Below are 12,903 nucleotides of genomic sequence, written 5' to 3'. Positions count from 1 at the left end.
AGCGGAGCACACCCCATCATCACACACACACAGGGCACAGAGCGGAGCGCACCCCATCATCACACACAGGGCACAGAGCGGAGCACACCCCATCATCACACACACAGGGCACAGAGCGGAGCGCACCCCATCATCACACACAGGGCAGCAGAGCGGAGCGCACCCCATCATCACACACACAGGGCACAGAGCGGAGCACACCCCATCATCACACACACAGGGCACAGAGCGGAGCGCACCCCATCATCACACACAGGGCAGCAGAGCGGAGCGCACCCCATCATCACACACACAGGGCACAGAGCGGAGCGCACCCCATCATCACACACACAGGGCAGCAGAGCGGAGCGCACCCCATCATCACACAGGGCAGCAGAGCGGAGCACACCCCATCATCACACACACAGGGCAGCAGAGCGGAGCGCACCCCATCATCACACACAGGGCACAGAGCGGAGCACACCCCATCATCACACACACAGGGCAGCAGAGCGGAGCGCACCCCATCATCACACACAGGGCAGCAGAGCGGAGCGCACCCCATCATCACACACACAGGGCACAGAGCGGAGCGCACCCCATCATCACACACACAGGGCAGCAGAGCGGAGCGCACCCCATCATCACACAGGGCAGCAGAGCGGAGCACACCCCATCATCACACACACAGGGCAGCAGAGCGGAGCACACCCCATCATCACACATACAGGGCAGCAGAGCGGAGCACACCCCATCATCACACACAGGGCAGCAGAGCAGAGCACACCCCATCATCACACACACAGGGCACAGAGCGGAGCGCACCCCATCATCACACACACAGGGCACAGAGCGGAGCGCACCCCATCATCACACACACAGGGCACAGAGCGGAGCGCACCCCATCATCACACACACAGGGCACAGAGCGGAGCGCACCCCATCATGTCACACACAGGGCACAGAGCGGAGCGCACCCCATCATGTCACACACAGGGCACAGAGCGGAGCGCACCCCATCATCACACACAGGGCACAGAGCGGAGCACACCCCATCATCACACACACAGGGCACAGAGCGGAGCGCACCCCATCATCACACACAGGGCAGCAGAGCGGAGCGCACCCCATCATCACACACACAGGGCACAGAGCGGAGCACACCCCATCATCACACACACAGGGCAGCAGAGCGGAGCACACCCCATCATCACACACACAGGGCACAGAGCGGAGCGCACCCCATCATCACACACAGGGCAGCAGAGCGGAGCGCACCCCATCATCACACACACAGGGCACAGAGCGGAGCGCACCCCATCATCACACACACAGGGCAGCAGAGCGGAGCGCACCCCATCATCACACAGGGCAGCAGAGCGGAGCACACCCCATCATCACACACAGGGCAGCAGAGCAGAGCACACCCCATCATCACACACAGGGCACAGAGCGGAGCGCACCCCATCATCACACACACAGGGCACAGAGCGGAGCACACCCCATCATCACACACACAGGGCAGCAGAGCGGAGCGCACCCCATCATCACACAGGGCAGCAGAGCGGAGCACACCCCATCATCACACACACACAGGGCACAGAGCGGAGCGCACCCCATCATCACACACAGGGCACAGAGCGGAGCACACCCCATCATCACACACACAGGGCACAGAGCGGAGCGCACCCCATCATCACACACAGGGCAGCAGAGCGGAGCGCACCCCATCATCACACACACAGGGCACAGAGCGGAGCACACCCCATCATCACACACACAGGGCACAGAGCGGAGCGCACCCCATCATCACACACAGGGCAGCAGAGCGGAGCGCACCCCATCATCACACACACAGGGCACAGAGCGGAGCGCACCCCATCATCACACACACAGGGCAGCAGAGCGGAGCGCACCCCATCATCACACAGGGCAGCAGAGCGGAGCACACCCCATCATCACACACACAGGGCAGCAGAGCGGAGCGCACCCCATCATCACACACAGGGCACAGAGCGGAGCACACCCCATCATCACACACACAGGGCAGCAGAGCGGAGCGCACCCCATCATCACACACAGGGCAGCAGAGCGGAGCGCACCCCATCATCACACACACAGGGCACAGAGCGGAGCGCACCCCATCATCACACACACAGGGCAGCAGAGCGGAGCGCACCCCATCATCACACAGGGCAGCAGAGCGGAGCACACCCCATCATCACACACACAGGGCAGCAGAGCGGAGCACACCCCATCATCACACATACAGGGCAGCAGAGCGGAGCACACCCCATCATCACACACAGGGCAGCAGAGCAGAGCACACCCCATCATCACACACACAGGGCACAGAGCGGAGCGCACCCCATCATCACACACACAGGGCACAGAGCGGAGCGCACCCCATCATCACACACACAGGGCACAGAGCGGAGCACACCCCATCATCACACACAGGGCAGCAGAGCGGAGCACACCCCATCATCACACACAGGGCAGCAGAGCGGAGCACACCCCATCATCACACACAGGGCAGCAGAGCGGAGCACACCCCATCATCACACACACAGGGCAGCAGAGCGGAGCGCACCCCATCATGTCTCTCTGCAGGTCACCGGGCTGCTAGGTGATGGCTGCATTTCTCGGGCCGCCGGCAGGTGGCGGTGCCAGTGCAGTCCGTTCTCTATGGTAATGGCTGATCACATGACCGGAAGTTTTTAGGGTCAGCCTTCTGTCTGTGTGGGGCCGCCGCTGGGTCCTGGATCTTAGTCCCGAGCTGATCCCGGCGGCTGCTCCGTCCCCCCGAGCTCTGCGAGGCCTCCTCCCACTCTACACCATGAGTCACCGAGCCCTGCCCGGCCCCGGCCGCCCTGCTACGTGTGGTAATGCGCCCTGCTGCCTGTCCACCATGGAGAAGGCCCCCCATGTACAGTAACCTGCCGCCTGCGCCCCCGAGCTGCCCTGCAGGTGAGAGGCCCGTCACACGGCACAGCCGGCATGTCTGTCTTGTAGCCCGCACTGACCTGCTGTGTTTCTCCACAGATGGATATGAGTGCACTGGTTCTGTCAGAGGTGAAGGAAGGTGAGTGTAACCCCTTCCCTGCCACTCCACCTCCAGCATGTCATCAGGCCCCTGTGGGTGTCATCGCCTGGTCACTGCAAATATTGCTTTATTTATTCTTGTCATGGCGCCTGTCAAGCAGCAAGCTGCGTGCGCTGTGTGTGTGCGCTGTGTGTGTGCGCTGTGTGTGTGCGCTGTGTGTGTGTGCGCTGTGTGTGTGTGCGCTGTGTGTGTGTGCGCTGTGTGTGTGTGCGCTGTGTGTGTGGGCGCTGTGTGTGCGCGCTGTGTGTGCGCGCTTCCCGGCTTCAGAGGCCGCTGCGCACGTCTGGAATTTAAATTTATTGTCCCCTACTTTTATATTGTTGATCCTCAGGATAGGTCATCCGTGTCTGATCGGCCGGAGTCTGACACCTTGCACCCCTGCCTATCAGCGGTGGCAGCAGGCGGCCGGATATGCTCAGTTTCGGGGGTGCTTCGTTTTTTGATAGCGGCTGCAGCCAGGTACTGCACATCCGCCATCTATTATTTTGAATGGACAAGCCATCATTGTAAAAGTAGTGGACGACTTCCACCACATCTGATCCATTATATGCTGCATTCCAGAATACTGTAGATAAGAGCCCAGGCCGCTCTGTATAACGTAAAAAACAGCTTTATGATGCTCATCAAGGGGGCTGTCTGGTCCGAGGGGTCTCGCTGCTTTCGGTCTGTCGCCTCATCCATCTTGTGCAGTTGCCGTCCTCTTGCCCAGCCCCGTGTGCATGACGCATCTTACATCATACACACACAGGCCGCCATTGCGCTCCTTTGCAGGCACACTTTCATCTGCCCGGCTGAGAACAGAATAAAGTACTATAATGCGCAGGCGTGGGGAAAGGTCATAGACTGCATGCGCACTACACTACTTTGAGCCACCCTCAGCCAGACAGATCAAAGTGCACATGTGCAGGACCACAATGGAGACCTCTGTGTGAAGGACAGATCATGCATATGGGGCTGGGAAGAAGGACCGCGATCGCTCAAGATGGAGGAGGCGTCGGACCGCCCCCTAAGTGCTCTGTCTTAGCCAAACCAGGGCATTCTTTTATTCTATGGCCGGCTTCCTCATCTTGGATGCTTCTTGTGCTTACTAGGCACCACATAGTGTCATGACATCATGGGGCCTAGAAACCACTAGAGGTCCCAAGGATGTCAGCCACAGAAGTAAAAACTGCCCACAACGGTTTACTTAACCCTCGTGGCTATGGTCATACAGTTTCCACTCGCCATTTAAGAGCTTCAACCAAGGGCCTAACATTTCCTAAGGATGGGCCTTTTATTAGGCGAGTCCAATATACTAATGCCTAAAGGGAGGATAAACTCACCGCATAGGTGTCTCCACTACTGCTTGTCTTCTCCAGAAGTTTCCAGTCAGCCCAGCGCCACAAAATGAGCAATGTAAATTGAACAGGGGAAAAAAGGTGTCTGGTTTCTCCAATGAAAAAGAATGGACTTAATTTCATTACCATTAAAATAACAGTCATTGCAGGGAGGCAGCTCATGTTGACGCGTTTTGACCTTCGCGGTCTTAAAGGGAACCAATCAGGATTTTCGTATATAAGCTAAAGCCAGTGCCATACTGGCACTATCAGGCTGATTCTATACATGCCTGTAGTGGTCAGCTCAGATGTTTAGGTTTTCAAATCCAAGAAAGTGAAGTTTATAAATTCAGCAGCTGCTTGATGAGTGACAGTTGCATCTAAGCAGATAATGTCTGGGTGGGTATTCATATGAATTCCCGCCCCCATGCTGCCTGTTCCTCTCTCTATAGTAAGTATTATACAAACGATTCACTTTTTTAATGTCTGGGTGGGTATTCATATGGATTCCTGCCCCCTTGCCTGTTGTTCCTCCCTCTCTCTGTTCTCCATGGTAAGTATTATACAAACTATTCACTTTTTTGAAGGACCTGTGGCGAGGTCATACTCATGTGACCAGAAGGGGCAGGGCCTCAGCCAACAAAGCTGGATACCAGGTCACATGGGTATGACCTCACACAGGTCCTTCAAAAAAGTGAATAGTTTGTATAATACTTACCATGGAGAACAGAGAGAGGGAGGAACAGGCAAGGGGGCAGGAATCCATATGAATACCCACCCAGACATTATCTGCTCAGATGCAACTGTCACTCATCAAGCAGCTGCTGAATTTATAAACTTTACTTTCTTGGATTTGAAAACCTAAACATCCGAGCTGACCACTACAGGTATGTATAGAATCAGCCTGATAGTGCCAGTATGGCACTGGCTTTAGCTTGTATACGAAAATCCTGGTGATTGGTTCCCTTTAATCATGACAATAATGAAGACTGTGAAGGTCAAAACGCGTCAACATGAGGTGCCTCCCTGCAAAGACAATGTTAATGGTAATGCAATAAAGCCATAGATTTTTATTAGAGAAAGCGGACACCTTTTTATTACCTGTTCTATCAAATATGTAATTTTTATGGTGTTTACCAAGAGGGCATTGCTCACCCGGTAATAATGCAGAGCAGCCTAAAGGAACCTCCCTGAGAATCTTGTGAGCCCCACCCCTAGGTAAAGATTTAATATTTTAGCATATTGAGTGCACTAAATAGGCCCAGATCCCAACTTGGATTTACATGAGCGATGTCACTGTCAGCTCCTGGAGATCCCGCGTGTGCACACGTCTCATTCGTGCAGCCTTTTTATCCAAAGATGTTTACTTGCTGGCTTTAGAAGTGCTCTGCGTATGGTTGGAACCGCAGGAGTCTTCTGACAGTGTGCGTCTGAAGCCGACAAGCAAACACGTAAAAATCACTTTGTAATACTCACCTAAGAGGCATTGCAGTGCAGACTGGTCGGATGGATGTCTCTGTTCTCCAGTATCAGCGCCTCGGCATTGAGGTCCCGCGCATGCGCACTACAATACTTTGATCTGGCCTGCTCAGGGCATATCTAAGTGCGCCTGGGCAGGAGCTCAATGCCAGCTTATGTGGATGACGTAGGACGCGTCATGCACCCGGGCTTCAGAAGGAGGAGGAGAAAGATAAGTGAAAGAGGAAGTACCGGAGAACGGAGCCACCCATCCGACCAGTCTGCACCGCACAGCCCCTTAGGTGAGTGTTATGAAGTGATTTTTACATTCTACACAGCGGCCTGGGCCCTTATATACAGCATGTTAGAATACTGTATATAAGAGCCCACTGGTGGTGGCCACAACTGATAGACCCCAAAACTGGTGACAGGTTCCCTTTAATGTGCTGACATCACCTCAGTGGATCCATAGAAAATGTGAAGCGCCTGAGAGGCTGCGGGTGGTCTTATTTTGGATATCGTAAATGTGCTCCAAAATTGTCCTGCGTAAGGGCCCAGAAGTGCATCCTACATATTGTAGATTACAACCAGAGCAAGAAATCATATAAATGACGTATGTTGAACCACAGTTAATAAAATAATCCTATGAGTTCTAAGATTTACTACTGATGAACATTTTTTAGCATTAGTCATATGCCAGAGACCACAGGTTTATTGGGCACATGTGTGACATCCTACAGTTGAAAGCCATCCTCCAGATAAATCCGTTAATCTACTGGAACCCTTGTTGGTATGATCACTTGGGGATATAACATTACCAATAGTAGTGGCTCTTTTTGATTCAAAGTGAACCTCATTTTTTAGAAAGCATATCCCTAAGTATGGTATCAGTGTGCAGCACAGGGAGACATTTTTTCACTATACTCACAATGTGATAATACTGATGACTGAAGCAGGTAGAAAAGACAAAATTTGATTTTTTTTTTTAGTGGTGTTGAATCTAGAAGTGCCCATCGATTGTTCCAAATATTGTTTTCTGGTTTTACGGCCAACATTAACCTTTGCTTCGGACAAGATAGCCTCAGAATAACCTCTATTGCGAAAACGCCTGTCAATTATTCTACATTCTTTATCAAACAAAAGCTCACTGGTGCAACAGCATTTAGCCCTTACATATTCACCAACAGGCAAATTGCAAATGACGTGGCCAGGATAACAACTGGACGCGTAAAGGTACAAATTACCTGTGTATGTGTATGGGAGAGTTGGGCAAGACAGCTAATGGCCAAAAGATATCTGAAGCGTACGGGGACTTAAAGGGACTCTATATCAGCACAGAATGACTGTTCAAACCAAGTACAGATGCTCGGTACACCATGGCAAGGCCAATCCTTTAAATACACCTCATCTACTTGTTTTCCATCTAAATTCACCCTTCTCTAGCTGAGGCCAGGGCTGTCAATCAAAGAAGAGGAGTGGGTGAAGGTTGATGGAAAACAAACAGGTGGACAGGTGTATTTAAATTATTGGCTCTGCCATGATTCACGGCCGCCTGTACTTGGTTTGAACAGCCTTTCTCGTTTGAAAGAGTGCCTTTAAGTCAAGCCCTTTTTTTGGGTGACACCTAGGGCTTTGTTCAGATATCTGTATTTATATATTTTTTTTCTTTGTCTTTGGTTGGCTGAGTGTGCAACGGACAATACAAGGACCTTTTTTATGTTTTGTCAAGTCTAACAAATGGAGAATTACTACATCTACATTGAAACAGAATCAGAACCACCATCAGTATATAAAATGAATACAGTCCCAGCACTGCCAGCATCTGTTCATGAATGCGGCACCATCAGCATCTGTTCATGAATGCGGCACCATCAGCATCTGTTCGTGCATGCGGCACCATCAGCATCTGTTCGTGCATGCGGCACCATCAGCATCTGTTCGTGCATGCGGCACCATCAGCATCTGTTCGTGCATGCGGCACCATCAGCATCTGTTCGTGCATGCGGCACCATCAGCATCTGTTCGTGCATGCGGCACCATCAGCATCTGTTCGTGCATGCGGCACCATCAGCATCTGTTCGTGCATGCGGCACCATCAGCATCTGTTCGTGCATGCGGCACCATCAGCATCTGTTCGTGCATGCGGCACCATCAGCATCTGTTCGTGCATGCGGCACCATCAGCATCTGTTCGTGCATGCGGCACCATCAGCATCTGTTCGTGCATGCGGCACCATCAGCATCTGTTCGTGCATGCGGCACCATCAGCATCTGTTCGTGCATGCGGCACCATCAGCATCTGTTCGTGCATGCGGCACCATCAGCATCTGTTCGTGCATGCGGCACCATCAGCATCTGTTCGTGCATGCGGCACCATCAGCATCTGTTCGTGCATGCGGCACCATCAGCATCTGCTCGTGAATGCGGCACCATCAGCATCTGCTCATGAATGCGGCACCATCAGCATCTGCTCATGAATGCGGCACCATCAGCATCTGCTCATGAATGCGGCACCATCAGCATCTGTGTATATATGAATATTGAATATAATAATTATAAATTCTCCAGACTAGTTGTCCCCCTTTCCATGTTACCACAATGTTGTGTTTTTTTTTTGTTTTTTTTTTCTTTTTAAACATTCATATTAGTGAATAGCATTATACAGGGCTGGTTAGGCCATTGTTACTTCCGTCGCTGAAGCGTGGCAGAGTCCCCTCTTGATCATGGCCACAGTACCACCAAACTCAAAAATGGAAACAGTCTTTTTTCAATTATTCAAAGCTGTCGTATTAACTAGTGATGAGCCGACCCGAACTGTAAGGCTGGGGCCACACAGGGATTACTGTGATCCCCTTGCATGACACTCGGCTCAGAGCTGAGTGTCATGCGAGTGTCCCTGCGACTGAGGTCCGATCGTGCGAGCGGACCTCAGCTGCAGGGGGCGGGCCGGCTCTGAGGAGGGGTGAGCCAGTGCTGCGGAGGGGAGGGCCGGCGCTGAGGAGGGGAGGGAGGGATTTATCTCCCTCTCTTCTCCGTAGCTAGCTATTGTCATTCTCGCACTTCACTCGCGGTACACCGGTGTACCGCGAGTGCAGTGCGATTTTTTTTTTTTTTTTTTTTTTTTTTTTTTTTTTCCTTTCACCCCATACACTTGAATGGGTGCGAAAGAAAGAGTCTCGCATTACACCCACAGCATGCTGCAATAGTTTTCTCGGTCCGATTAGGGCTGAGAAAATAATTGCTCATGGGTGCTGACACGCAGGCTAATATTGGGCCGAGTGGAATGGGGTTTTTGGTTTTTTTTTTTTTTTTCTTTTTCGTTATATCGCACTCCACTCGCACCGATTTTCATGCCGTGTGGCTTAGGCCTTTGAAGTCCGGATTTGCGCAGTTTTCGGAAAAGAAAGAAATAAAGTATAAAGCAAGCACATCATACTTAGAGTCTCTAGCGTGGCTGTACCTGATCCCGCAGCCTCTCATTCACTTCCGGGGCCCCGCAGTATCGCTCATCCATGTGCACTACTTTCCCCGCCCACCATCCTGGCATCTGTGATTGGTTGCACTCAGACATGCTTTCAGCCTTTGTGACAGCGTCTGACTGCAACCAGTCACAGGCGCTGTCTGCAATTCTCTATCATGGTAAAATATAAATAAATAAAACAATTGGTGTAGTGTACCTCCATATTAGGTTACCCAGCACAGATAAAACCTACAGCTACAGGCTGCAGCCCTCAGTCGTGTGCTTTTCTTGGCTGTGTATCAAAATAGGAGAACCCACATGCGTGTTTTTTTTTTGTTTTTTTTTTTTTTTTTATTTATTTTTATTATCATCTAAATAATTTAAAAAAAAGCACGCGGTCCCCCCCGCAATTTTGATACCCGACAGCTTGGGGCTGGTATTCACAGGCTGGGGAGATCCATGCTTATTGGGCCACCCCCAGCCTAAAAATAGCAGCCTCCCTGTATTGTTGCATCCATTAAATGTGACTGCCCGCACAATACCCGGCTTTTCCCAATTGCCCTGGTGCTGTGGCAGTTGAGGTAATAAGGGGTTAATGTCAGCTCACAGCTGCCACTCAGCCCTAGATTAGTGATTACTAATCTGTAGGTGAAAAGAAATAAGCACAAACGTAGAAAAAAAATCCTTTATTTGTAATAAAAGACAAAAAAGCACTCTTTCACCTCTTGCATCAACCCCGGGCAGCTGCAGGCTGCTATTTTGGGCTACATGGGTCTCCCCAGCCTGAGAATACAAGCCCCCAGCTGTCCATATTTATCTTGGCTGGGTATCAAAATTGGGTGGACCACATGTTTGTTTTTTTTTGTTTTTTGTTTTTTTTCTTTAATGCCTTTAAATATTTTTTTTTTTTTGTTTTAAAAAAAGCCACATGCAGTTCTTATTTTGATACACAGCCAAAATATGCTTATGGCTGGGGGCTGCAGCCTGCAGCCGCATGCCTAATCTGTGCTGGATATCATAATACGGGGGGACCCTACGCCAATTGTTTTTATTTTATCCGACGATAGAGACCCACAGACAGCGCCTGTGATAGGTTGCAGTCAGATGCTGTCACAGGCTGGGGGCGCGTCTGACTGCAACCAATCGCAGTGCACAAGGATTGGCGATAATGAGCAGCCCGGAAATGAATGGGCATATGAAGCGCTTGCTCCTATTCCCCTATGTCTTCTACCACCATTTTTAATTGCCGGATTCTGGTCCCTATAGACTTTTTTTTTTTTTTAATTTAGGGATTGGCATACAGCCAGATAACCGGGACCAATCCCGGGCCGGAAACAGGCTTTTTTTTTTTTTTTTTTTTAATTAACCCAATTTTAACTCTATTAGACCCACCAGTCCTGGTTCTGTGAAGTCCGCCCATCACTAGTATTACCGTAATCTCTTCACCCCCGATTAATATTTTCATTTTTGTCTCCCCTTTTTCCGAGAGCCATAACCTAATTTTTCCATCAATATTGCCATATGAGGGCTTATTTTTTGCGGGACGAGTTGTACGTTTGAATGAAACCATTATTTTTCCCATATCTGGAAAACAGGGAAAAAATTCCAAGTGCGGTGAAATTGCAAAAAAATGTACAATTGTATTATTGTTTTTCTAGTCTGTTTTTTTTTTTTTTTTTTAAACCACGTTCACTATATGGTAAAACTGATGTGTCCGTATACTGTATGTCTCACGTTGGTGCAAGATACCAAACATGTATACTTTTACGTTCTCATATTTCGTGATGGTTTTTTTTTTGTTTTGATCTGGCGTTTTTAATTATGCCATTTTTGTGTAGCTACGCTGTTTTGATCACCTGTTAATGCATTTTAAAGAAATGTTGCGACGACCAAAAAATGTAATTTTGGCATTTGGAATTCATTTCTCGCTATGCCGTGTACAGATCAGATTTTTATATTTTGATAGATCAGGGTTTTCTGAATGTGGTGATACCAAATGTGGAGACACGGGGCTCAGTGGGTGCTCTCGTCCACTAAAACCCGCCGCCTTTAGAAAGACAGTGTGGCTCAGGGCTCATCCCAACTGAACGCCGGCCTCCTTAACTGTGGGCGTAACACTACTCAGACAACACAGGGTGAGGGAACCACAATAATTAAACTTTATTGGATCCCCAAACAATTAACGGCACATAACACATAACCAGCAAAACACACAAATGTAACAGGCAACAGAGTCTCACCCTTCCGCTGGCTCACCAGGGATTTAGAATGTCCATGCCTCACAGGTTCCAAGCTGTCTGAGGTCTGCAAAGTCTGTAACAGGTGACTGAACTGTCCCAACCTGAGTGTCCTCCTTAGGTAGTCCTGGTTTGATGTTAAAATCCTGGCAGCCGGAGTCGAAATTCCTAGGCTGTGGATATGGTCTCCAACCGGGACCGGAGTCCCTAGATTGAAGCCATAAGATATCTTGATCCTCTAGTCAGCTCCAAAGAGCTTAGACTAGATCCATCAGCATCCATCAACCCTGGTGGCTTAAAGAAGTCCCTTTTATAGCCATAACCTTCCCTTAGGATACACTGCGTCCTCATCGATTGGTTGGACAAGATTGCTTCTCCCATTGGATGAATTTCAAGCTGCATGGATAATGTTCATTTAAATGATGTGCATAGAAAGACTCATTATATCTACATGGAGTCGGCAAGTCACCGACTAGACAATGGCTACTAAGGTAATTACATTATCAATACACAACGACAATACAATGGTTACTGGAAATGTCTGGAGAACAATACGTCTGGCTTTCAGTGGCCAACACAATTACATTGAGTCAACAAGAGTCTTGTAAAAACAATGAGGGACTTCTCCCCCGTCTATAGACAATCTATCGTGCTGTCTGGCTGGATTTTAAGAAACTTTAACCCATGAGAGTCCATGTCGTCACACCAAATATGTGTTTTGTTTTTTTTATTTTTTAAGTTTAACTGTTTTATTTTCAATGGGGCGAAAAGGGGTGACTTCAACTTCTAGGTTATTTTTTATTTTTTTTTTAATTTATTTATTTTACTAGCCCCCCTAGGAGACTTTTATCACTGCAAAGTCCGATCGCCTGTGAATTTCTGCTGATCACAGCAGCATCTCTCTGATCACCAGAAATGTTCATCTCCTGTGAGTGCCGGAGCTCTGTTGGCTCTCACAGGGAGTGAATCATTGCAGCGTCAGGTACATCAGCTGACCCCACGCTAGCATGACAACACGTTGGCACTCACTGATCTCTTAAGAGGATGGCGAGGAACTGTGTGATCCCCACTGCGCCCATTTAAATCGCACTGTCTGTGTTTGACAGTGTGATCTAAGGGGTTAACAGGCGCTGGTAGATCTCCGATCCACCTGCGCCTGTAAGTCACATGTCTGCTGATCAGATCAGATGTGTGGAGAATACTGTGGGATCGCCACTGTGGCTCGCAGTAGCCGGAGGGAGGCGACCAAGGATGTACCAGTATGTCTTTGGTCATAAAGGGGTTAAAGGGAATCTGTCAGCAGGTTTTTTTTCTGCGTCATCTGAGAGCAGCATGATGTAGGCAAAGA

At 49.6% G+C, this 12,903-nt stretch overlaps 1 protein-coding gene across 2 annotated transcripts in view; it reads left to right on the top strand.

The window, feature by feature from the left end:
• The first annotated feature begins 2,679 nt into the window (after positions 1–2,679).
• WSB2 (WD repeat and SOCS box containing 2) overlaps positions 2,680–12,903 on the top strand; it is a 28,128-nt gene continuing 17,904 nt past the window's right edge. The window contains exons 1-2 of one of the 2 annotated variants that reach the window (XM_075324138.1): positions 2,680–2,949; positions 3,025–3,064. In XM_075324138.1, the coding sequence (XP_075180253.1) occupies positions 3,025–3,064 (40 nt within the window). In that variant the 5' untranslated portion in view covers positions 2,680–2,949. The remainder of the gene's footprint in view (positions 2,950–3,024; positions 3,065–12,903) is intronic. The other variant, XM_075324129.1, reaches the window with a different exon arrangement.

Source organism: Anomaloglossus baeobatrachus, chromosome 1, assembly GCF_048569485.1.
Source record: "Anomaloglossus baeobatrachus isolate aAnoBae1 chromosome 1, aAnoBae1.hap1, whole genome shotgun sequence".
NCBI classification, from domain to species: Eukaryota; Metazoa; Chordata; class Amphibia; order Anura; family Aromobatidae; genus Anomaloglossus; species Anomaloglossus baeobatrachus.
This window is presented reverse-complemented; position numbering and strand designations above follow the sequence as displayed.